Source organism: Motacilla alba, chromosome 5, assembly GCF_015832195.1.
Source record: "Motacilla alba alba isolate MOTALB_02 chromosome 5, Motacilla_alba_V1.0_pri, whole genome shotgun sequence".
NCBI lineage: Eukaryota > Metazoa > Chordata > Aves > Passeriformes > Motacillidae > Motacilla > Motacilla alba.
Window position 1 is genome coordinate 29,550,295 of NC_052020.1, and position 26,330 is coordinate 29,576,624.

Genomic DNA, 26,330 nt, shown 5'->3' on the forward strand with positions numbered 1-26,330 from the left:
CCGCAGGTACTCCTGCCGGGGGAGCGGCCCGGTGGTGGAGGTGTGGCGGTACGGTTGTGGGCGAGGCCAACGCGGGAGGGGCGAAGGCGGATCCAAAGGGGCGGGGCGGGGGCTGCCGGGAGCCGAGCACAGGCGGTGCGTGGGTAGCTGGCGGCAGCGATGGTTAACTGCTGGGAAGCCGCGCTGGGCGCCGCCGTCTCCGTCCCCGTCTTTCTTTTCGTGGCAGCGCCCTACATCAGGTGCGTCTTACCGAGCGCAGCCCCTGCCCTTCGCGTATGTTCAGCCCCGCAGAGCGGCGCCCGTGTGTGTCTGTGTGTGTGTGGCGGGAGTGCGAACAGCGGGAATCCCGTTCTGCAGCCGGCGCTGTGGTCGCAGTTATTCCGGCCTGCCCAGCTCCAGCGCCGCGGTGGCGCTGCCGGGGCTCGCTCAGCGCCGCCGCCTTCCCCGGGCTCCGTCCCGGCACCGGCGCGCTGGCGGAGGCGCGGCGGGGGGCGGGGCCCGCGTTCTCCTCAGGGCGAGGCGGCGCAGCCCATTGGCCGAAAGGCCCCGCGGCGCGCGGCAGCAGCCAATAGGAGCCGTGGCTCCACTTGACGTACGGACGGGGCGGGGCCCGAGGGCGGGGCCGCGCTCGGGAAAGCGCGGGGGATTGGGGGGGGTGCGTTGCCGGTGTCCCGGTCGCGACAGGGTCGTGACCAGCCGCTTCAGGTGAGGCCTTCCGTGACTCCCTGCGGCCCAGGGCGCAGCGGTGAGCCCGAGGGTTGATGCGAACCCCCAGGTTTTGGGTGCTCAGTCCCGGACGGGGCCCGCTGAGGAGCCAGAAGTGACTGGTGCCTCCCCTCTTGCAGGCGGTATGTCGCTGGAGGACGGTGTAAGTCGACAGCAAGGCTGGAGGGGAAGGTGGTGATAATCACAGGAGCCAACACAGGCATCGGGAAGGAGACCGCCAGAGACCTCGCGCGAAGAGGCAAGTGCAGGCATCCCGATGCGGCTGGAGTGGCTGTGCCTTGTGTCAGTAGCCCCTTTTCCCGACCTAAGGAAGACGTGTTGTAGGCTTATATTGAAGTAAACTGGATTCCAGAGTTACTGCAGATGAGCCCAAGTGCTGCTCCGTCACAGGGTGTAACCACTGATGTGCAAGTTCCCAGTTCCTCCACTGTTTTCATTGCTTGCACTCCAAAAATGTGCCTTGGGAACATGAAAATGCATTGCATCGCAACTGATTTGAAAGGACTGGGGAAGTTCCTTGACTCTGTTTGTATGAAGCTGGGAAATGCCATAAGTCCACCACTGTGTGCTTTAGTTATGTTTCAAGCTAATTTGATATAAATGTTATTTGGCTAACTGGTAAGAAGATTAAACTACCTGTCCACAATCCATTTAGAAATTACTCTGGCTGGAATCCATCACCTTTATGTGCTCCTGGCTTGATGTTCCCATTATAGAGGCAGATAACAACCCTATCATACCAGTGTTGTTGTATGCACTCCTGACCTGGGAGAACATGGACAGAGGCACTTAAGATGTGCATTTGCCTGATCTGAAATCATCTTTCAGCAGGACTGTAACTCACACTTGAGTGGGAAAGGCTTTGTCTCTTCCAGCCACCCCCCTGACTGATGCTAGTTCCCTAAAGAAACAATATATTGTTTGTAAGTGCTGGGCATGGTCAGCCTGCAAGTCGTAGCCTTGATCATCCAGTGTGCTCCAGTGATCTCAGTTCCTGTTCCTGTTGTTCCCCCCTCCCCTCCTTGCAGGTGCAAGGGTAATTATTGCCTGCAGAGACACAGCAAAGGCAGAAGCTGCAGCCAGCGAAATCCGAGCTGAGACAGGGAACCAGGAAGTCATTGCGAAAAAACTGGACTTGGCTGATACGAAGTCCATCCGGGAGTTTGCTGAGAGATTTCTGGCAGGTACAATCTCTAGATTCTTCTTTTTAGTGAGAATATTTTGCCAAGGACTGCTGTCTGTTCTTCTAACCATTGCCAAATCCCTGCCCTGCTTGTCTCTGTACCTCTTGGGTACTGTGGTTCATAGCAGGGGCTGGTCAGAGTCCATGAGCTAGTTTGTGGTAGGAGACACATCCTTTTTTAAGGTGATGTGGCTGCAAGTCAGACAGCAAGGGGTGACTTGTGCTACCTTCTTGTCTGCATTCTCTGTTTCCTTGTTTAAGGATGTCTGTTGTTTCTTACAGAGGAGAAGGAACTCCATATTCTCATTAATAATGCTGGGGTAATGTTATGCCCTTACTCCAAGACTGCTGATGGCTTTGAGATGCAGCTGGGAGTCAATCATCTTGGTAAGGCCAGTGGAATCATGTTTGCACTCAGTATAGAATCATGGAATCATCAAATGGTTTCGGTTGGAATTGCCCTTAAAGATCATTTTCTCCTAACATTGACATCTGTTGCAAAATGCCAAAGGAAAATCCTGCTGTCAGATTTTCTCTTCCTCATTCTTCCTTTTACAGGAAGGATGGAGGGCCGGAGTCAGAGTTCTGGAGATGCAATGTGGTGTATTTGCACATCGTGGATCCAGTTTAAGTATCTGTATATGGTACCTGGGACATTTTGAAATGTATGACAGCTCCAGCTTTTTGAAGATGAGCAGCAGAACTTGAAGGCCCCAAAAAAATGTAGATATTAATTCAGGGGAATTTAACAGAAATTTTCCTTTTCCTGGACTTGAAATGAGGGCAGCACTAAGATAGCCCATATAAGCAAGCAGGGAAACCCTTCCTAGAAGGATGACCTTTCGTTTCCCCCCTAGGTCATTTTCTCTTGACCTTCCTCTTGCTGGAGCGTCTGAAGCAGTGTGCCCCAGCCCGCATCGTGAACGTGTCCTCACTGGCTCATCACGGAGGCCGAATCCGCTTCCATGATCTCCATGGGGAGAAGAGCTACAATCGTGGCCTTGCCTACTGCCACAGCAAACTGGCGAACGTGCTCTTCACCCGGGAACTGGCCAGGCGGCTGCAAGGCAAGTTCCAGAGGCAGGTGGGGTGTTTATCTGCTTTCCGAGCACCGCGATGGGAGAGCGGATTGAAGAAAGGGCTGCAGATCATCTATGCAGAAATTGGACGGTTTGAGGCAAATGTCACTGAGAGCTCTTTGCAGGAAGAAAATATCTAATGTGGAACCAGGAGATTTACAACACAGATTGTCTTTACAACAGGGTAGAGGAGTTTAGTGGCTTGGCACAGTTGAATTTATCTCATTTTTCTGTGGTGCTTGTCAAATACTAGCTGCATCCATGCAGACAGTTGTGGTATGTGGATGGAAGCTGAAAACAGAGCCACAGTTTCCAGTCGGAAACGCAGCCTCCAATAGGAAACCTAACGCACACTCAGCTGCCTTAAAGGTTGGTGGCCCGTAGAACAAGCATAGATTAGACAGTACCTTGTAAGTCACAACATCTGTCCCAGTCATGTCATTCAGTCCTGTTCATAAACTTAAGTAGTATTTATTTACTACAACAGAAGCGGTGTCTTCCCCAGGAACTTACTATTAGAGTAAGTCAAAGGAGGCAGGTGTTCTCAAAAGCCTGCTGGAAACTGCTGCTGGTTTAGCATTCAGGCCCTCTAGCACTTTGTTCTGCAGAAGGCACATAATGACTCTTGTGTTTAGAAGGGAGCAGGGGATGCTCCAGTGCCATGGATGAGTGATTTAAACTGCTTCAAGAATCACCATCAAAGGTATTAGCAAAAGTGTTTTTAACCTGATGTCATAAAAGGGTGAATTAGCAAAGTATGATGGCAAGGTTCACTCTGTTCCTTATATGAAGACAGATGCAAAGGAAAACTGATTTAGAATTTAGAATGATTCACACAGGACTGGAAACACACTGTGTAAGGAAGACCCTCCTGTTCAATCACGAGGCTCAGCATGGAGCCTTGAGAGGTGAGCCAGCTCAAGGGAAGACTGTCACCCTGCAGTCCTATCTCCTAGCAGGGAGAGCTCAGAGAAGGCTTACTTAGGCTGTAATATTTATTTTATGGAATGGAGTGGTTGGCTTGTATTCAGATTACATTCAGTGGGAAAGGTACATGAGACTCAGTGCATCCACAACCTTATTTGTTCCTGAATAGAAGAGTATTGGAAAAGCCATGTGCTACTTGTGTTAGCTGCCTGATGGGTGTTCCAAATGCATGTACACTGATACTCACTGGCCTCTGTGGGTTTCCTAGAGGAGTTCTGGCCCATTTACAGCTCACACTTTTACCTTCTTTGGAGCCTGTACCAAACTGATTTGGCTAAGAGGTCAAGTGTATGCATCACATGCAGCGTGCAGTAACTACAGAGGACTTCACTTACTCTCCGTTTTCAATGCTACTTAAAGGACTCCTCCTTTAAGTTATAGAATATCTACAGGTAGAATTGAGAAGTATATTACCCTTCTTTTAAAGACACTTTGATCCATGCAGATTTGTCCTGGACTACTTTATTTTGCCATAGGTACTAAAGTCACAGCAAACGCTCTCCATCCCGGATCTGTCTATTCTGAACTGGTCCGGCACTCATTTGTAATGACCTGGCTGTGGAAGATATTCTCCTTCTTCTTGAAGACGCCTTGCGAAGGAGCTCAGACCAGTATCTACTGTGCAGTAGCTGAGGAGCTGGAGTCTGTGACAGGACAGTATTTCAGGTGGGTGCAAGCTGATGAAGTGATACTCTGTGGAAGGCAACTTCGTTGGCTGGGGAATATGGGACTTACTGTCATTCTTCATTAAGAAGGGACCAGGTAAGAGGCTGTCTGGTAAGACTGAAGGTGACAAATAGACCATTACCCCTTCCAGGTCTGTTGCAATCATGTTAGAAGAAACACCTGACCTGTGCAACACTTCATACAATAGCATGTCCTTTAGTGCTAGAAATATTAATGTACTCCAAGTGCAGGAATGGCTGTCACATGCTCAGAGCTCTGACCTACCTAACACTTGGGAAAATCACTTTTCAGTAGAACTGTGTAGTTAATTAGGTCACTTCAGTCAATTCTGGGGAGACCACTTCATTTCACTTCATAGTTTTACTGCACTGGAGCAGAAGGGCCTGTGCTCTCAGGGAGCTGGGAGAGCTGATGGAGCTGCAGAGACAGGTGAGATTTTCAGGTCTGGCACGTGACCAAATAACTTCATCCTCCAGTGTGACAGACCCACCAGCTGGGAGGGACTCTTGCTGGGCTGTCTGTCACACTGTCATGGAAATAGTCTTGTTTAGCTCCCATTACAAAACCTGTTATTTTTTGACTTCTTTGACTTACTCCAGGACCCTACATTGTTCTCCTTTTCCCATTACCAAAACCATGGCCCAGAGCAGTTTCAAGTCATCATCATTCTATATTTGAAGACTGCTATTTGAACAGATTCCCACAGATTTGTCTGCCAGCTTCCCACTGCGTGTAGAGCACTGTAACAATACTGTTTTTTGGGAACAAATATGAAAAGTTGTGGGTTTTCTTCTCTTCCCTCACATGAATGCTGTTGGTGCCATTGTGTCTTTGCGGAGCTTTCTTCTTGTGATTTGTGACCAGATTAGTCTCTGTAATGACATCACCTGATCTTCATTTGGGAGTTAGTACCATCTTAATCAGACCTGAACATATAAATAGACATCTTAAGTCTTCCCTGGCTGTCTTGGGATAAAAATGTAGCATTGATGTCCCGAAGTACAGAAAGCTGGTAGAATTTAAACTCATTTAAAAAAGGGAGTTTTGGACCTGGTGGGAAATGAGAAGCTTCAACACTAATTCACAATTTACCCTGGACTAGCCTAGAATCCTTTTCATTTCCAGGCCATAGAGTATAAAAACACAAGTGCAAACATTAAGAAAAGAATTTGCATGCCACAGTGAGATAGGTGGGAGTCCACCAGTCATTTCGGGAATATTAAAGACTCCATCTATAAACACTGAGCTGAATGGAAACCTTACAAGATGCCATTTTTTCTGTGCTCTTAAACTCCCAAGTTACTGCAGCATTACAGTTGAGAACACAGGACCTCTTTTCCAGACTGAGTGCTTTCTGATTAGAGGAGCTGAGAAGAAAGGAGCCACAGTTCAGATGATAATGGAAAGGGGATAACTCTACATGGTTATTACAGTGTTATTCTTGGGCATATAGAGGGATAAACAGTTGTTTAAAATTTGAGTGACTTTTTTGCAGTATTTTTTAGGAAATGTGTTCCTGAAGAGCTTGGTTTGAGTCTATGTGCAGAATGCACACTAGTGAGGTTTCTTTAAAAGTTGAGACAGCAGATAGAGCTACACTTGCTTGTCAGTTCTTGGTGCCATTGGGAGAGATTCTTCCCTAACTAGTTGGAAAGAAATTTTTCTGATGGTGGCTTAGCACCAACCCTTACTCATTTACTGGGTAGCTCCCACCATTCTTGAACTAGTCTTGAATTAAGCTGATAGAGAGCAACTCCCTAATCTTAACACAGACATTTCAGTGTACTAATGCAGATGGGAGATCTTGGAGTTGAAAGAATTAAAAGAATGTTTTCTTACAGTGACTGCCAGCCAGCGTACGTATCTCCACGTGGTCGGGATGATGAGACAGCAAAAAAGCTCTGGAGCGTGAGCTGTGAGCTCCTTGGCATCCAGTGGGACTGAGCAGCACCAAGAGTGTCCCTGGCTGGGCCCAGCAAAGCTTCTCCAGGGAACAGCACTGCCGAGAGACCTCAAGAGTAGAACACTGATACTTCAGCTGCCCTAAGGATGGCTCTGTGGGCACAACATAATTTGAATTTCTGGAATGTTACACTTAAGGATTGAGATTTGTAAGCAATCAGTCCCTCTTCCTAGCTGGAGAATTAGAGCACCAGTGCAGGGAGCAGCCTGCTTGTTATGTCATACAGCAGCTCGAGGCTATGGTTCTCTGGCTTTAGAATAGAAAGGGAGGTTGCAGTCTTAGGTTTAGATTATGAAGTAACAAGGAATTACTTTATTTAAAGTTTGGTTGTTTTTCCCTAACAGCAATAGTAATAAAGGTAGGACTCTAAACTTGTGATCTATGAGATTACTTTCAGTTCCTACCCTTTGAACTGGCAGAGCAAAAATACTTTGGGATATTAGATTTTCTGGAAAGTTAGGCAATGCAAATACTCTCTAGCACACAGAAGCAGGTTCTGGCCTTTTTGTGCCAAGCATTAGGTAAAGTTTTTTACATGGAATCACTTTCTCTGCATGCTCTCTAAGAAGCTGGACCCTAGCCACTGAGGTATTGTGGCCCTTAATACCCACTGATTGCAATAGGTTAATTGGGGGTTGGCAAATTTTCTGAGAACCCAGGTTTTGGTGCAGGTGACTGGGAGGTTAAAAGCTGCAGGAGGGCTGCAATTGTGCACAGGCAAGTTATTAAAAAAATCAGCATCTCTCTTGGGAAGCACTGAACAAAGACGGTGTAGAAGTTGTCACAGTAAACCCCCCAGCTGCACTTTAAATGACTTTAGAACCTAGAAAATAGAGCAGAACAAATAAGAAACATCTCAACCATGTTAAAAAATATTAAACAACTTCAGCTGAGACTTTAGCTTTAAATGACACCAAACTTCCTAGAGCTAAATAGCTGAAACAGGAGGCAGGACTGTCTTGGTATTATTGTCAAGCTGGGTCCAGGACAGGAAGGTAAGACTTGCACAGAAATCCCTGCGTTTGTCTGCCCAGCAGTTACGGGGCAGGCAGTGACTGGCTGCCAGCCTGCCCATGCAGGACCACACAGCTTGCACTTCCACAAAGCAGCTGGCTCAGGCCACACAGAGCTGGGACTGCTCCCTTGGAACTCCAGTGCTACGTGAGTGCAAATTGCTGGAGTGCAATCCGTAATCAGAGATTATTTCTGAAAGAGTTAAGCAGTCAGAAACCAAGTGCCACAGCTCACAGGATTATCTTCTGCTTCTGAAAAAATGCCTGGAAGTTTTTGGACTTGCAGATGAGCCCACCACTGTGACCAACTGCCAGTTTTGGAAAACCAATGCTAATTTTTATTCTTCCTGTCTGGATGCTGTCTATGCAGATCAGTCCTGTGCTACCTCTGACCAATACTAAATAAAGCCATTTTCCTTTTACAACAGGACCCTGTATCTTTCAGAAATGCTGAATTCGTTTACTTGGTATTGCTGTTATCTCCACCTGCCTCACTAATGTAGAGAATTCAGTCCAGGTAACATTTTAAAAAGTCCCTTTGTGTTTCTCCCTGTCACTCTACTTTCTTCCCCCTCCCTCTTTATGCTGCATCCCAGTTATGAAGCTAAATCCACAACTATAATGTAGCAGTAGAATGTTACCTGCCACAGGAGCCTTGGCTTGCTTTCTGTGTGTCATTCTCTGATCTTGAAAGTGGCTTCAGGAGTAAGAGAAACAATTTTTTTTAAAAGCAGAAAAGTGTCTCTGGTGTGAAATATTTTTGCCCTTGCAGGTCAATGCCCTTCTCAGAGAAGTCTGATTGTAGATTTAACATAAGACATATTAAATAAACATTTCCATAAGCACACATCCACTCTCTTTGACCTTGAGCAAGTAATTTATACCTCTCAGCTGATCTCTAAAAAACGAGGAAACTAAAGCTCATTTAGCTGTCTCAAAGGGAGGCTTGTAAGGGAGAGTTAGATTAACTTGCAAAGCTCCCTAAAGAGGATTACTGAGTACATGCATGAGGCTGAACTACCTAGGCTACCTAGCTGCTGGGGGGACTTCTAAAGATGTGACATTCCAGTTGATCTAAATATTGAGGATGCTCAGTAACACATAAATTTGGCATGATAGAACAATTACCCCCCTTCTAATTACTCCACTAAGCATAGCTAAAAGCAAAGTGCAAGTCTAGAAAGAGAACCCTAACTCTACTAAGATAAAAAAATCAACTGAAAGTACATTAACAGTCATAATACTTTATTTTTGTTTTAGTTGTAAACAAACCTTGGTCAGTAACAGAGAAATTGTCTTAAACTGGCAGTATTCAATCCCTTTTTCCTGCTCAAAAATTCAAAGCCCCTTGATAATTGCACTATATATGACATAATGTAATTAATCGGGGTCAAAATTCTACTTCTGCTGGTACAAGAAAGATCCCTACAATTCCAGGTTAAGAACATCAAATTACACCAAACACTATATAAAGTGCATCAGGTACAGTGCAAAGAGGTCAGGAAGAAAGGCAGGTAGGGAACTGACGGGTCTGCATGGCAAACTCCACTCTGAGTGCTCTCTGCAGCTGAAGGAACGCAAGCAGAACAGGAACATTACAGCAATGCAGATCTGGATACCCACACAGAGTAAAATCTCCTCCCCATCATCAGAGATTTAAAAATGACTGAAGCCATAGGTAGTGTCACGTTTTAGGATTAGCCTGATGGCTGTAAGCTGATGGAAAGCTAGGTCAGTCTGGCCAAGGAAACAAAAGCTTTCATTAGTACTGCTCACTAATGAGATAATACAAATCTGTGGTCAGGGGATTCTGAAAGCTGTATGTGGTCATTTCTGCTCTAGTGAACAGAGCAGTGTTTGCGTCAGCTCTTGAAACCCTGAAGAAGATGGACTAAATCCTTTCCAACACCATAGAAGTCTGTTCTTTCATTATAGTGAGCTTGGGGATAGTGCAAAACTCTTATTTCATAGTCTCAATTATTTTATGTATTAAAACTATTTACAATTACATTACACTTCAGAAAACCTGTTGGTTTATTGATATAAACAACTTTTTAATAAGAAAGTGAATTAGTTTTCCTACTTCTTGTGCTGAAATACATGTAAACAGCAAACACGAACTCTTGGGGAACGCCATGTTTTGTTCTTTTTTTTTGAGGGTCCAGCTACTGTCTAACACATTTTTGCTTGTTTCTCATGTCCCAATACTAGTTGCAGAGAAGCAGCTACTTTTTTTCAGCATCCCTGAACACAGACATTGCACAAAGATTGCTGCTTTTTTTTTCATAAAACCGATCAACTTAACACTTCCAGAGCAAAACCCATCAATCCAGGGCATGTCCAGTTTGGCGTTCTATTGTACTTGACAGGGACAAATTATTCTAGTAATAAATAAATATATACATCCCTATGTGACAGGGATACAGACCACCTGTTTAATTTTGCCACAGCTTGCTCTATCCTTATTCTTTGCCATACCTGATGAAAAACTGTAAGTTTACTGTCAGCTATTCAGTCATAAAGCTGCATCACAATGATTTACTAGGTATTACTGCAGTAAAGACAGAGGCACATTATTTTTCAGCTATTTGAAAGGCTTATTTTCCCTTTGTACTCCCCTTACAGCATATGCCCTTTATAACTTCATTCATCTAGTTGGCACTAACCCGAGTGCCACATTCTATGGCACACATCACACAGTGTGACTGATAAGTACAAATCTGCCAAAATAATCAGTTCCTACCTTTTCAAACAAACTAAAAAAACCTGGGTACATTGTACTGGGTGGGGGAGCCCGATAAAAAAGAAGTAGCAATGATTTGTCTAGAGGCTTAAAAAAAATCTGAGTTTTAGTCTTTGAAACAGAAGAACTCTCCAATCTTGAAAATTTTTCAGGAAACATCACAAAAAATTTATACTCTATAACAAGTTGATAAAATCTTTCTGTTCTCTCTACATATGTTTTCTGGATTAAAAATAAAACATCAATTATTAAGTCCAGTGCTTTTCAAAAAATATCAACCCCCCAAAAATTAAAAGCCAACAAAATCCAAAAACTAAAGCCAGTAACAGAAGTGCTCTCTTCCATACACCTAAATCCTTGCTTGTTCAGTTTGAAAATGCCCCCCTCCCCCCACCAAAAAGAGAGCCAAAAAACACCGTGAGGTAGTGACTGTTTGTCAAAATACAGGACTGGCACTTGTAATTTAGTTCCCTGCCTTTCACCAGAGGCACATTAGCAGCATCCATTTGCCACCGCCATCAGTCAACAGAGTTCCATTTTACCTAGAGGCTGCTGAAGCGGACACCTCTGAGCTGTCTTGAGGCCTTCTCCTTCAGTAGGATGGCGCGTGTCGGTCGCACATTACTTCCTAGTGCCCTGGGGAAGCCGATTCCTCACCTTGGGCTGATGCACTGAGAGCCACTGGGCACAGATGGCCTTGACGACGTGGTCGCCGCTGCTCTCGGCCAGCTGCCGCACGTGCTGCACGAGCTGCACGGCCCGCGCCTTCTCCTGCCGCACCGACACCAGGTACGCGGAGCGCAGCTTGTTGCACATCATGTAGGCCTGGATCTGAAGCACGAGAGGCAGGCAGAGCCCGGTCAGAAAGCTGGAGCAAACTACCTGGGCAAGCTCAAGCAAAGACTCACAGGAAATAGCCAGTTCAGAAGCGTGTGGTATGAGGATGCAGCACCACATTGCCAAACACAGCATGGCACGAAGCAGATCCCAGTGAAAGAGATGGGCAAACAGGTGTAATTTATTGAGTTTGTGTCTTGTAGACACTCCTTTACTGTATGACCATGAAATTACTCTCAGGAATTCTGTCTTGTGCATTAACTACAGTATCCTCATAGCAAGGAGTCTGAATCTGTCATTTCTTCCACTGCTGGTTCTAGAGCAACTCCCATCTTTCAGTGATGGATCTTACAGAAAAGCAGAATTAAAAGACCATTTTTCAATCTGCCTACAACAGTGAGTTTGCCATTCAGAGCAGACACAGGACTGTGAAAATTCTTTAGATTTTATTCCCAGCTATGCCACTCAGGATCTACAACAATCCCCAAATGCTGAGTCACAGCCACTTCTATGAAGAGGCATCTAGTTCTCCGGCTGGTATGAAAGCCAACAAAGAAATAAACTAGTTTAGGCTTCATTTCCTTTAAGAGAAAAAGTCTATCAGAAGCTGGAGACGTTTTATCATTCAACTCTTGATCTCCACAGAAATAGTATAATCCTGAAAGAATAAACTGAAGTGGTCATCATCAGCTGTCTGCCATTACTAGAAACCTGTGTGCACCTATGTGAAAAGCTGAATAACAAACCAACAAACCCACCAATGTGCCTTTCTGAAGTACTTTTCCTCCCACTAACAAATGCCCGGCCCTCACTCTGAGGGCTCTCGGGGAACTTTTAGGGATAGTCCAAATTGATATCTGTATGTCACAGCTTTACACACGTCACAAACACCGTGGCCTTGAGGAATTCACTGTGATTTCTACAATCTAGGAAGTAGCCTTCAAAAATCTTATTTGCATGAGGATGAGAGAGAAGACAGTGAAAAAGAGCCTGCAAGCTGCAGACCAAGACTGGGCTGTTTAGCTCTTGCTACTCTGCTTTTACTTACCTTGTTTTCATCACTGTCCATATCCTGAATCAGATTATCAAGATCCTGTATCCAAAGAAATAAAAAAGGTGTTCACACTTAAAGTGATAATAGTCTGAAAAACTTTATCCCACCAGGGATCAAACCCCTGTGGACAGGCAGGGCTGCTGAGATCACAGTAGGTGCTTAGACTGTCCCACCTGCAGGAGTTGCAGATGTAGAAAATACAATAAAAATACTAATCCCAAGTCTTCTCTTTACCCACAGCTTTCCCTGCCTGCCATGTCTGGGGGGTATCCCTAGAGAACGCTATGAGTCTCTCGTGGACATGGCTTGCATTGCATGAAATGAATTTGTAAGTTCCCCACATCCCAGCAAGAGTAACCCCATGGCCCACCCTGACCCAGAGAGTGGACTGCATTCCCTAATCTAATTAACAGAACTAGCAGAGTGCATCTCCTTCCTTCACTGGGATGGAAAAAACACTGTGGTAGGCAAAGGGAATCACAAAATTGGTTCCTATGGAGGCAGGAGGCTTCTGCCTCCACACATCCTCTGTGTTAGCCAGGGAAGCCTCACTGAAGGGAACACCTTCTGCTGCAATCAGCAGCATTTGACAGGATCTTGTGAAGCAAATGTTCTGTGCCCCCCCCATGGGCATCCTTTTGGGAAGTGCTGGGTAGGAGTGTGCTTTAGCTACTTATGGTTTCCTCTCAGAGTATCTTGTGCAAGGCAAACACGCACTCCCACCTTGCAGCTATGCCCATAGCAAGGAGCCACGGCATCCAAAGGACTCACTGAAAGAGCAGTACAGGCACCAGACTTCCCTGCAGCCTGTATGGTCTATATTCTTTTTACTTCAAAAGGGACACAATTCAGGATAGAATTACCTCAGCAGGAATGTTTTTGAACTCATTTAGACAGTTTAGGATAATGTTATCCCCATCATTTTTTGCTGCCACTCCAGACTCATTGACACACTTCAGGAGCTGCTGGATCTCACTGTACTTCTGTTGCTTCAACAGCTGCTTGGCCACTTTGCTGTACACTTCTGTAGCCTCCAGCTGGAAGTCCTAGAGGTAGTTGGAACATCAGAGCAACACATTGAATGTTCTCAGCAGGTTTTCTCAGAAGGAGTCTACACAACTGAGACAGTCTCTCCTAAGGACAAAATACCCACACCACGCCCCAAAAAGTCAAAGCTGTTTTGGGAGCCTCTGGTTTTCCACTCACCACTGCTCAGAGTTGACTTAAAGGTTTTTTAATAACCAGACTTGTAAAAATCAATCCTGCTTAAGAACAAGAGTGCTGTTACTGCCTTCTTTTCAGGAGTGGCAAAAAATCAGTTTTATTTCTTCTGGCAAAAGCTCTTTCCTAGATCCCTACCCACCTCTCCCTCACTTACCACATTCCCACTATATTCCTCCAGCCCCCCCAGGAGCAGTCACCCTTTGGATATCCCAAACAGGAGACAATTGACCATCATACACCATCCACATGAGGGAAAAGATGATAAAAGCTGTGAACTGATCCTGCAATGAGTAAGTAAAGAAAAAAAAGGATGGAAATGGAAGTGATAGGCAGCTGGACTCACTGCTCCGTTTTTACTGGAGGTAGTGGCTGCTGCTGCTCAGAAGTGCTATTTTTCTAAGGCTCTCCATCTCCCTACAAACAGAGGTTCTGCCTTGTACATTCTGACCTGAAAGAAGGAGCAGGGCCTGCCACATCCATAAATACTCTTTCAGTGTGCCACCTCTGTCCAAAAGTGCCCTGCTCTACTGTCTGGGACTATATAGGTGAGTCCCAGAACACTCAGAAGTGTTTAGAGGCTCATGAGCTATGCTGACTGATAATCACTCGACTTCTACCCAGACATGAGGAATGAGAGGTCCCCAGTGAGAGTTTGCAGTTAATTAATTTTGCTCTCAAATCAAGAGAATAGAACAGAGAGAGCCCTGGCCTTATTTATTCTCTGTCTTTGCATGACTGTCATGAACTGCAGAGAGGTACCACGTGAGAGGTCTCTACACACATCTGTGACTGTGGTTTGCCAGAGTTCAGACACTGAACAACGTGCACAGCAAAGGAAAAGCTGTACTTCATTCCTTTGTAGGACCCAATCACTCTGGAAATGTCCTACTGAAACAGCATCTTAATTTCTTTACCAAAACTTCCACAAAAACATGGGCATGTAAGACTTAAACTTATGACTTTTCTCTTAACAAGTTTTGCTTTTGGGGGGATTAAAATATATTTGGGGGGGGGGAAAGGCTTTTGTTTAAATAACTGCTGCTTTCAGGAGTTACTTTGCATTAATACTGCTTGTTATATCAAGTTTTTCCATACCTGGAGAACTCTAAATGCAATCCCAAACCCCTCCTCAATGTTTTTGCCTTCCAATATAACCTGAAAAGAGAGGCATAGACAAGTCTGGGAATGTACATTCCTTTTTCATTATGTACAGTTAAATAATATTAATGCAAATCCAGATTTTGCCCAGAGGCCAAAATAAAATGCATTACTTCAACAGAAAACAGCACCATCCCAAGAAGTACAGCAAATTATAGGGTCTATTGTCACACACTGCTCCCCTAAGGGACATTAGGCAATTTACAGATGGAGATGAGCCAAAGTTAAGAATGGTTAAAATTATACCATTATTTGCCTTGATTCCAAATATAATGGGATGCACAGACAAAAGGAATATTACTATTTGCATTTTGGATGCTCTGCCTATGAAAATTTGAACTTTGAGGAGATGAGCTCCAAGTTCTCATACGTTTTCTGCTACTCTGAAGAAAAACATGAATTTTTCACAAATGATGGGCTGCATTCATGTGTAAGTAACCTGCCCATAAAAAATACAAGAAACTGCTCCAACCATCAAATGCTTCAACCTATATTACAAGTTAGTATTGTTGATGAAAAATAGAGCTATGTTTAAAACAGCAATCAGTACCTTGCAAGCAACATCCATTTTCATGTTATTGTTTCCAAAGAGTGTGGGCAAGGAGGAGTCTGTCATTTGAGAGGTTCCTGAGCTCTCACACTGATGCAGGAACTTTGTTACTTCCATCTGCAGATCAACTGTATTGATGTGCCTAGACAGTGAAAAAATTCTGACTTTATTTTGTAATAGGGAAAGTGTCAATTATTATTTATATTAACTAATTTCTTCAATACCTTTCAAAGGAAGACATACTTACAAACAATTATTTTATTTGCTTTTTGACTTTGTCCATTGTACAAGTCTGCAGCAATATTACTTTTCAGATCTGTGCACTTAACATACATCACAAGCTGAAGATGAGCAATTATTCACAAAGAAGTGAGCCAGAGAAACTGGCTCCCCAAATAAGTATCTGTTCCTGCTTTTTCACCTCATCACACACATGCCCCTGCAGGTTTAAGTTAAGAGCCTATACTAAAAGAAAGAATGAAAAAAGGCCCTAAAAAAACCAAGATATAAAACCCCAAGTACAAGAGAGATCAGGGTAAATTTACACTGAATTTTGAATACAGGAAATCCAGTTGTCTCTGGCACCTACAGCTTGTACATAATGCAGTGTTTTGAGTTAATTCCAGTAGACAGTGAAGCACTATGAAGCTGCTTGATTTTTGGAGAGGGAAGGAAGAGAAAAAAAAAAATGTGTGGAACGATGTATAATTGTCTATGCATTGTAGGGTTCCTGTTTGTTTTTTTCAAATTGAAGGAGGGTAGTCTGATATACATACGGATTCTTAGTTGACACAACTGCCCATTTCCTGGTTTGGATTTCTGGGGGAAGACGTGATGGGAATACTACACTTGTAACTACATAAAAGCAGATTTGGGTCAAGGACAACCAGTAAGTGTTAGCTAAAGCCAGCTTAAATGAAACTAATAAAAACCCCAAAGTCTAAAGTCTGAGTTTTCACTTCTCCTAAAACTTAGCTTCTTGTTTATAAATACCTTGACACATCTGTAGCAGACATTTTCTTCCGAAAAGTGAATGCCATTTTTTTCCTTCCTGAACTTCTTGAGACCTCCTGCAGATAGACTTTGAGATGGTCCTTAATCTTTAGAAGCCACGTCTGTTTTCCTCCAAGTTCAGTGTAAGACTTTGCTCCATGAGTGAAAAATCTAATGCAGGTCATTGCAGCACGGACGTGATCCTGGAAGAAATGCACTCACCACTAAGATGGAGCACAAGACCCCACCTTCAGTAACCACTGTCTGCACTGAAGGGCTCACACAAAGCAGACAGAGTTCTGTTTTCTTTAATACAATGTGCCAGATCCATGACATGGATCAGGTCAGCTTTAGTAAGGCTCAGATCTTTCTGTGTTTTCTAAGACTGTAAAGAGGCAAAAATATCCTTGTCCAACATGCAGGTTTAGACTAAAGTAAATAACCAAAAGTCTGATGGTATTCAGCATTCATTTAAGAGATGGCATTGTCTCTCACCTTACCTTCATGAACTGTTGCAGTTCATACAGAATATGGTAATAGTTCTTTCTTTGCAAGTATTTGCAGGCTGCAATCAAGTAGACTCCCCAGCTTTCCAATCCTGGATCAATGGTTTCCAGCAAGTTCTCCAACATATGCAGTTTTCCACTTTCATAACTTGGAACGAAGATCCCTTCAATAAACACTTCTGATGGGGATTCCTACACAAACAGAAAGTTGCTTGAAGCAAAGCGACTGTAGCTTATTTTCCTTATGTAATATGAAGGCATATTAAGTGACAGAGATCATAAAATTAATAAATAATTGACACTGGAAGGGGTTTCTGGGGATTATTTTGTTCAAAACCCCACTCAAAGAATGACTTCCAAGTTAGGTCATGCTGCTCTGGACCTGTCCAGTGAAGTTCTGAGCCTGACAAAGTAGAGTGATTCAACAACCTCCCTGTGGCCCTGGTCCCGTGTCCAAATATATGCACCAAAAAAAAACCCCAAAACAAACTCTAAAACCTTTTTCCTTATATCCAGTTGGAATTTCCCTTGCTCCCAATTGTGTCCACTGTCTCTTACCCTTTTACTGGGCACACAGGAGATAAGCATGGCTCTATTTTTGTTATAATCACCCCCTCCATAGCTGAAAATGGCACACACAGATCTTCTCTTGCCTTTTCTTCCAGCAGGAAAAACCAAGCTCCACCACTCTCCTCAAATATCAGGTGTTTCAGGCCCCTAAACACTCTGGTGGCCTTTAATTAGATTTGCTTCACTTTCACAGGGTCTGTTTTGTACATGGAAACCCAGGACTGGGAACAGTTGACGAAACCTCACAAGTAGTGACCTGAGGGGGTGTTCAGTCCCCTTGAATTCTTGGCTGTGGTCTTGCACATGCAGCCTCCCATGTGCTTCTCTCCACAGTAACATTAGTATCTGACAACAGGGCCACCACAAATATTTTAAAGGCTTGATATGAAATCTTTGAAACTTTTTTAAATCTCAGAGTAAGATGCAGGTGACAAAGTCTGGACACATAAAATGTCTCCAAACAACCAACTGCAAAATGTTTAGTCAGAAGCTTAGTACCTCACAGCTTTAGGGAACCAACCCTCCTCTCTGGTTTGTAAGATTACTACCAGTTCCTTATCCAAAACTTCCACATCAAATGGTCTGTCTAGAGTATTTTCAAGTCTGCTACTTAAGAGGTTAAATTATGTCACCAAAATTGTAAAAATATGCAACTCTTCTTTAAAAGCAGATTTAAACTGATGTAAAGGATAGATTTAAAAAGGTAATTCAATATGTAGATGATTGCAAGATGTTAGAATGACTGATGGTATAATGAAAAAGCAGAGAGGATAAGGCAACTTAATTTTCTATTAACAAACCTCATAACCAGATAAAGACAATGGAAGTTGATGTTTCAAGTTGTACATTTTCAGTAAGAGTTATTTCAAATAATTAAAAAATAATCAGTAATTCAGACACAAGCACAGCAACTTAGAAAAGGAAACACCACACTCTCACAAGCTGGTGAGATATAACGGATTCCCATCTCCTAAGAAGCACCCTTAATGTCTTAGCAAGAACTCGGAATAATTTCTAGATTTAAATGGAGTTTAGCACCAATAGCATTGTTTACTCCAGAGATACTTGAGTCCTCTTATATGACGGAGTTTCCTTAAGGGAGAGCTGGAAACCACATTTTGGATTCCCTAGACTTCTGTCCTCTGTATTCCCTTATATTCCTAATGGTTACAGAAGTGCAAACATAAGTGATCTGATTCAACAAACAATACCATGAGACAGAGGCACAGGGATAGGGAGTAGTGTCTAATGTTATCTGCACCCTGGAATTCAAAATTTTCCTTCTGTCTTCTGAACACTATGACAACAGTCCTATGTTTTCAACTTTGCGGAAAAAAAAAGTGCTGTTGATGCAGGACCTCTATAAAAAGAGCCAAAACTGCATGCTCTCTTTAGATCTGTAAAGATCAGTGTTGCTCTTCTGTCTCACTGAATTCCAGCCAGTCACTGGATATTTTGTATAACAGCATTTCAGGACCTCAGCAAACTCCTGTGCAGAAAGCCACCCAAACACTGCATGATACTCATTGCTGTTTTTCAAATTTCAGTTTTGGTGATGAAAATTGAACTACTCACCTTATTTAACAAGTGAAGCAGTGCTTCTCTCATACAGTCATGCCTCATGTAAAAGCTTATTATTGCCAGATTGGTGCCATAACTGTGTAAATAGAACAAGCACTCCTGATAATAGCTGTTGTGCTGAATCTTCCCCTCGCACATCACCTCCAGAGACAGACTTCTTGTTCTCAGTGTTGCTTCAAGTTCCCTCAATGTGGCAAAGTAATCATCGTCCTACCATTAACACAGAGAAGCAATGACAGGTGATCAGCAAGAGAAGAATCTTCTTCTGAGATGGATCTTGTCCCTCAGCCCTGAAGCATTTCTTTACTGTTGTTTTCAAAATAGGTATTGCTTCAGAGGGGTGAGAATCCAGCAATGCTTTTTATAAACACTAGACTGGAAGCCTGCTATCAACAGATGGGCTGAATGTTGCTGTAACCAGCATAGCTGTTTCCAAGGACAGGTAGAAGGCTTACTTTAAAAAAATTCCAGTGTCAAAAGCTACTTCAACAACCCAGTTCAAAGAGGCTTTTTTATTCTCCTAAAATATGTATTTGGTCTTTCATCATCATGATTCTGCAGTTATTTAGTACAAAAAGTATTTTTTTGGTACTTAAATCAGAATTCCAAACTATTTAGTAGTGGTTTTTGATGAGTGGGAAAGCATTTGAAACTCTCTTTGAATTTCTGTAAAGTTACCAAAGTTTCAGTAGAAAAATTGCATCACTGCAGCATCACAAAATACTGCTGGGATTGAGTTTATCTTCCTTATTCTGTCGTAACAGTACATTATCCAGTACAGTGTATTTTCCCTCCACAAAGTATATCCCAAATTGCTATAAAATCCTATGATCTCTCAGGCACCACCTCTCACGATGATCTCTCATCACCATGTGATGAAACAGCTAACAAATTTCTCAACAATATTCAGTTTGCAATACATAACCATGACAAAGAAGGAAAATAAACACCCTAACACCTGCTATTGTAACAGGCATTCCTATAAGAAGTGTACTAAACCACCATTTCTTAAGATTCTTACTGTGATGAGTACTGGCTTCACTGTGGACTCCAGGTACTGTATCACATCCTGGACCAGCCTTGAACCATGGTTCAACTGGTTTAGATCCATGGGTGGCTTTAAACACCGGTTAAACTTCTCTCTTGCTGAAGTTAAATTTCCAGCTTTAAGGCAAGCCATGCCCCAGGCATGCCATGCTCCACCTGGATCCAATCCAGATTTTGTAGAAACCTAAATTCAAAATAATTTGTTAATATTACAACACAGTCCCAGTACAGCAAATAGGAAAAATAGCTTATCACACAGTCTGTGATTCTCACCTTTCCAGTCCCAGAGCACATTTCCCATTAAAAACCAACTAAAAAACCATACAAAAACCCCATGCTGATTATTTCCATATTACTGGTACAAAAGGCCAACTATCAAAACACCCATGATCTCCAAATATGGACTTTTTTTTTAATTGTATAAATTTAAACTACTGTTTATCTGGGAAATTTCAGTTCATGAGTTCTAAACCAGGACATTTTCACATCAGCTTTTCTAAAGCAGATGATTTTTACAGAGCAGAATTCATCAGATTTGTGGTTTTAAAAAAGGCAACAGAAGATGCTTCATGAACTGCCAAGATATTTTTTATTTCACACAACTTTGCTGATAAAATTTACTCCTGGTTTTCTTTAGTAGACATAAAGCTCTTTTAGCTGCTTTTAAACAAGAAGTTTTTCTATTCAAATAGGTCATCTATTCTTGCTGTTTATTACTGCTTAACAAATCTTAATACTATTTGTAGTATCATAATCCTGTATTTAACAAAGTGCAGTGCGGAAAAAGAGAGGCTTACAAAATCCTGGGAGCAGGATTAGATGATGATAAACCACACGAGATGAGCTCTGATGTATAGATTTGCCAACATTGATTTCCAAGGAAATGGTTGGGAAAGGTGCCTTACCAATGTCTGCTGTAAGATTACAGACAAATAGAATCTAACATTTAAGCTTCAGATAAAGTCCTGCCACAAAGGGTGTCTCAGCCCTTCTACTGGCTGCAAGATTCCCCCATTTAATGACTTCCTTGCAGTTAGTCCATTCCAATCTTAACTGTACCAGGAAACAAGGCTGCTTATCCTTCGCTTCTGCAGCCTGCTCCACAGCAGGACTTTTCCATCTCAGAAATTTTTTCCAATGTTCAGAAAATGATTTCTTCTATGTTTAGAAATTTTATCTCAGTTTGTAACTGTTTAAATGTTGTCCATTTCATACATCACATCCATCTGAATTCAGGAGGGAGGAAAACAAAAGCCTCTTTTGTTTCTTACAGAAAAATTAACACTGACTTCCCTCCACCAGTGTTACCTCTATAGCTAGCTGATAGTACTCTGCTTCCAAAAGCTGATTTCTCAATCTTGTTACTGCTGCTGGGAGAAGGATCTGATCCAAAGATGGCACTGGACGGTAGGCAGCAACAACCAAAATATTCAACACATCCACTTTGCTGATGTAGCTAGAGGTTAAACAAATACATACACCTTCACTATTACTGTACATCAAAGAACTTTATGCAAAGACAACTCTTAGGACAGCGGTTTCTAACGACCCCACGTTTCTCTATCCATCATACGATCCCTTCAGAGTATTTGTTATTGTTTGGGGTTTCTTTGCCATGTTCCATGTAACACGCAGACTGAAGACACCAGCAAAACAGTACATGTGAAATTTATGTATCACACATGCCACCTCAAGCTCTGTAGGACAAAACGCGAAGAGGTGTAAAATGTTCATTCTCAGGAAGCACAGGGTTAAATCCTGTGTTAAAATAGAGACTGAAAGCAGATACACAACAACATAAGTAGGATATGTACCCATCTTTGTGAATAACCTCTTCCTAGTCAGAGAATTCTCTCAGTAATTATTAAGTAGTCATATTACTTGAACTTCTCCTATTTGAACTTTCCCAGTATTCCTGCATTAAGAACTTCTCATTTAAACTGGTCCACAGTACAAACCCAAAGTAACCCTTCCACCTCCACTCCTCAATGAAAAAAGATAATGCTCTTGATAGTACTACAATACATCCTAGTGAATATCTGATTAGAGTCACCTGTCACAGAGAGCTAGGTCCTGGCTCCTTCCAGCTTTTACAAACATCATTTTAGCACTGAAGAGCAATTGTTTCATGATGTCCATGAGGAGTCCAGCATCCACCTCAGGATTAGTGAGTCCTTGGGACAATTTGCAGCAGTGTTCTATCAGTTGGTGGCCACACACTATGCTGTCACTGTGCAGGCTAAGGATGGCAATACACAAGGAAGAGCTGGGAGCCTGACAATTTGAGGAAAGACAGACAAATATAGGTATTGAGGTAGTTCTCCAGTGAACTGCTTATACTGGACTCTCTTGTGACCTCACCTGCTCATAATAAAATTCTCTGCGTACAATTTCATTCTCCTCCTCATTCAGGGAAAAAACCCATTCAAGATCAGTTGCCTTGGGTATTCGTACCACTGCAGAATATTCATTATTAGAGGTTTCTACAGCAAAAAAGAAAACACCAGGTAAAATTATTGCACAACAAGCAACATACCCAGCCAAGGACACGTAACACAGAACATTCCTATCTCTCAAAAAACAGTCATCTATAGTCCTCTCATTGTGCAATTTCCTGCCAGAATCACATGTCCAGCACACATCAGAGAAACATCAGAGAAACATTTCCCCCCCTCAGAAGGCTGCCACATCATATCTAAACTTACTGTTGCTGTTACCAAAAACCAGTTCCAGTAACATATTTTCACATTATTTTTTAACTCTTATGCTACTGGGCATCAAGCACAGCAGCCTTCCCTCTTTAGCCTCCACTTAGGCAATTTATTAAATATTTCTGAGCAAGAAGGAACTGGAAATATGAGAGCTGTGGGTTTCAGCTTGAAGGGGAAAATAAAAAACGGTTGTAAAAGAAAGGGTAAATTGACTTAACCACCTCTATGTTCTTTTCAAAATTCAGGTGATTTGCCCATGGAGTCCATGAGCTTTGGCCAAATGATTTTAAGAAGACCTAACTCCTAATGTTAAATTTTCTTATAAAATAGTACAGCAGAAAATTTGAGTTCTGATCAAGAAATATAGTTTATGTGAAAAGTAGTTTTCTTTCCTCCAGATTAGGGAAATACTTGCTTTGAAACTTGTAACCCAGAAGAGTTATAAATGAAATACTGTCTGTCATATGAATATAGCTGAGAGGGCACAAGCCCTCAACTTGATGCTCAAGTTTGTGATTGTGGTTCCAAAAACACAATGGCCAATCTCACAATGCCCAGAAATAGAGAATAATGATAATTTGCTACCCCTTCCCTTGATCAGCTTCCTCTAGAAAAAAAAAGTAGAAAATCTCAAAATACACTCATTTAGAGTTCACACCCCTTTTTAGAGTGTTGAGCAACTCTAAAACTGTAGGGTTAATTAAAAAAACACCCAAAGCAACTAAACCAAACCAAAACCCAACACCCTGCCTGCACTTTTCCAAGTTGAACTGGAAACTGAATAGGCACAAATAAACTAGGCTAGAAAATATTTGATAAGCCTTCTTCACAGTCCCCACAGATAAGTTAGAAAAGCAAAATAAAAACTCTCTCCCTCTTAAATCTGAGGATTTTCACATTGTTCTTATCCACTCTTATTGAATGGATCACATAGGTCCAGTGATGTGCAGCAATGCTACACAAAAGCTACATTTCAGCTGTTTCAGTCTTGAAACAAAGGCAGCAGTAAAGCAAATTTCCATCAACAGCAGGGGAAAAAATTCTCAAATAGCCCATCATACTTTAAAAAGGAACAAATAAGAAAAAAGTGTTCTTATTTCCCTTGTTATTACACAAATGCAAATTTTGCACCATGTTTCATGCTACTGTTATAAGCACTTCAACTAACTGTGTCTTGTTCTGACAGAATTTCACATCAGTGTAGGAAAATTCTGCAATCACCCAAAACACCAAAACCAGTAAATACCTCCTGAGGAAACATGGCAGAGAAAAAGTCAATTAAATTTTGCTATTATTCCTGAAGCTTAAGATATAAAATTTGGAAATTGAGGCACCAAAATGTAATTAATGTTTTCACACAATCAACACAGGAGATAGAACTCAGGGCACAACCAGACCCACGAGAGGGGCCTCATCCTGTGCTACCTCTTGGCAGCATGTGGTATAAAACACCACAGCATACTGCAGTGCTACTAAGAATTGTACTGTCATGGTTTATAAAAAGAGGATCCCTCACCACTGCTCTGTAGCGAGCTAATTAATTCCTACTCACACCACTGTCTCTCACTGTTTCTAGAATGGAAAGTGGATTCTCCAACTCTTTTTCAGTTCCTTTCTATAACACCCATCCAACGCATTCAATACTGGCTCAGACAGCTCTCCTAAGTCTCAATTTCCATTCACAGAAGTTTGAAATGCTCAATTTCAGCCTGCACATGCAAAAACCATCAGTGATATTTTGTAAATGAAGTTTTGATCACCCTTTAGCTGCAACTAAGTGTATCAGCTTCCAGTACCTAACTGCTAATTAGGCACTTTAAAAATTGAGGTTTAACATTACTCCATTCCTTACCTTCCACTTGGTCCTGATCTTCTTTTCTGCTGTAATAAAATGACAGAAAGAACCATCATACCTACTCCAGCACATTGAGGGAAACATGGTTTTAAGGCAGATATCAATATGGCTACCTTCCTCAGAACACTGTTCTGTAAAAATCCAACAGCTATCCCTACCTGTCCTTTTCAACACACTGCCCTGCCCCTAATCCCTTCTGCTTGGAAATCTAAGATTCTACCTCTGTATTGTTGTATTTCAACTGCACTAAGGAATTGGCTCTTATGACCTTCTGTAGGAACAGCACTGTTGCACACATCATAAAAAAGTAGACACTGAAACAAGAACAGCCCAGTATCAGGACATATCAGAGCTAAAATGAAGTCTTTGGTATCCAAGTCACTGCCCTAAAGATTTAGTTGGGTTTGATACACAAACAGGGTGAGTATAAGAAAACCCAGACAATTAAGTAAAACCTGGCAGATGGCATTCAAGCACAGTGTTGAGTGCTGCTGGCCTAATCTAGCAATGTAAGCAACCATTCTGACACAAACTGTTCAGCTGCAAGTGACTTCTTATTTTTTTCACAGGTTCCTCTTCAGAGCTGCACAGAACTGCTCTTTTCCTAGGAAGCCTGCTGGTATTGCCACAGTAGATACTGCTATCTGCAGGCTCAATAGGAAAAGGGGAAATTCAAGCATTTCATTTGGAAATGAAAGGCTGGAAGGGTAAATCTTACTGTTTGTGACCCTGTCAAGTCTGCTCAACATCACAGAGAGAAAAACTCTTTTCAGCTGCACTTTTCACCAGCTAGCCTGTGTATACACAATGAATTTCAGTCCAATTCTCAGCTGAAAGCAACCACATCATGAAAATCTGTCATCACAGCTGTCCCTTTTATTAAAGGCAGTTTCAAAGCCTATCTAATCAGAAACTTGCTTGTTAATTCCCAAGGGTTCAGGGAGCCATGGGAGGGATTATGGAATAACTAAAACACTGATATGTTCAACACAGCTAGTCAACATGCAACATTAATCCAGAAGCTGAGTATACTACAAGGAACTCTGTCACAGTGTAGCAATTTGCGCTGTTTTGCATCAAAGCATTCAATTTTTAGGTTAGTGATTAATTGATACTTAAAGAATTTTTAATACTTAAAAAATTGAAGAATTTGTTGCCTGGCCCTCCAGTGGTCAATCCAATGTGAAAAGTAAAGTGAGACATAAGGAACATTCCCACACCTACCAAACCTGAAAATCCCAACAGCTAGAAGCCAAATGGCTGATGTTACATTATCCAGATAAATCCAAATGCTTATGTCTCTCTCATTCCATTTATGCACTCCGCTGAAAATTGAGGAGAACTAGGACAGAAGGACTTACATGCTTGTGTCTTGCACCAAGCCAGGCACGTTTTCTCTGTTGTAGTAGCTATAGCATTGATCACACACACGAGACAGATTTTCTCTGCAAGCTTCTATTTCCATTTTCTTGGTGGAGCAAGAGCTGCACACCAGCCTGCCACAGCGCCTGCAGTGATGGCGCCTGTTAAACTAAGCACAAGGGGTCACGGATGAGCCACAAAGAGAATTTACTGAAGTCCCCTCCTTGTTTCTCTCTACTCGTGAGTAAACTTATTCCATTTGAAGAGAGGAAACACCATGCAGGATAAGGCTTTTCAGAATTATACAGTGATTGATTCTCCCTGTTAAAATTCCTTTTTGAAGAAAGCAAAGCAAAGAAAAAAATCAATCAAACCCCAAACCCAGAAGCCAGTATTTATAATACAATTCCAGCAGCCTTAGGCTTTCTATTACTTAAATTATCCCAGTTTTGATAACAAAGCTAATTATATCATGTCCTGGGAAAGTTAAAAGCTCTAGAC

General features: G+C 42.4%; 2 protein-coding genes across 4 annotated transcripts in view; one reads left to right on the plus strand and one right to left on the minus strand.

The window, feature by feature from the left end:
* The first annotated feature begins 82 nt into the window (after positions 1 to 82).
* LOC119701985 (retinol dehydrogenase 12-like) lies at positions 83 to 10,539 on the plus strand. The gene is made up of 7 exons (XM_038139313.1): positions 83 to 239; positions 846 to 964; positions 1,755 to 1,910; positions 2,192 to 2,296; positions 2,767 to 2,976; positions 4,452 to 4,641; positions 6,504 to 10,539. The coding sequence occupies exons 1-7, from the start codon at positions 160 to 162 to the stop codon at positions 6,604 to 6,606; spliced, it is 963 nt and encodes a 320-aa protein (XP_037995241.1). The 5' UTR covers positions 83 to 159; the 3' UTR covers positions 6,607 to 10,539.
* A 463-nt stretch (positions 10,540 to 11,002) lies between these two features.
* ZFYVE26 (zinc finger FYVE-type containing 26) overlaps positions 11,003 to 26,330 on the minus strand; it is a 46,111-nt gene continuing 30,783 nt past the window's right edge. For 2 of the 3 annotated variants that reach the window (XM_038139302.1, XM_038139305.1), the window contains 14 exons: positions 25,829 to 25,998; positions 24,465 to 24,493; positions 22,263 to 22,384; positions 21,955 to 22,175; positions 21,210 to 21,357; positions 19,876 to 20,085; positions 18,849 to 19,064; positions 16,698 to 16,895; positions 16,198 to 16,400; positions 15,205 to 15,346; positions 14,592 to 14,651; positions 13,136 to 13,318; positions 12,267 to 12,311; positions 11,003 to 11,212 (listed from right to left, as the gene is read on the minus strand). In XM_038139302.1, coding sequence (XP_037995230.1) covers positions 11,003 to 11,212; positions 12,267 to 12,311; positions 13,136 to 13,318; positions 14,592 to 14,651; positions 15,205 to 15,346; positions 16,198 to 16,400; positions 16,698 to 16,895; positions 18,849 to 19,064; positions 19,876 to 20,085; positions 21,210 to 21,357; positions 21,955 to 22,175; positions 22,263 to 22,384; positions 24,465 to 24,493; positions 25,829 to 25,998 — 2,157 coding nt within the window. The remainder of the gene's footprint in view (positions 11,213 to 12,266; positions 12,312 to 13,135; positions 13,319 to 14,591; positions 14,652 to 15,204; positions 15,347 to 16,197; positions 16,401 to 16,697; positions 16,896 to 18,848; positions 19,065 to 19,875; positions 20,086 to 21,209; positions 21,358 to 21,954; positions 22,176 to 22,262; positions 22,385 to 24,464; positions 24,494 to 25,828; positions 25,999 to 26,330) is intronic. The other variant, XM_038139304.1, reaches the window with a different exon arrangement.

Excerpts from the sequence above, each read along its gene's own strand:
- LOC119701985 (XM_038139313.1), top strand. The coding sequence starts at position 160 with ATGGTTAACTGCTGGGAAGCCGCGCTGGGCGCCGCCGTCTCCGTCCCC. Across the intron at positions 2,297-2,766 it reads GCTGGGAGTCAATCATCTTG|GTCATTTTCTCTTGACCTTC; the intron begins GTAAGGCCAGTG and ends TTTCCCCCCTAG. Across the intron at positions 2,977-4,451 it reads ACTGGCCAGGCGGCTGCAAG|GTACTAAAGTCACAGCAAAC; the intron begins GCAAGTTCCAGA and ends ATTTTGCCATAG.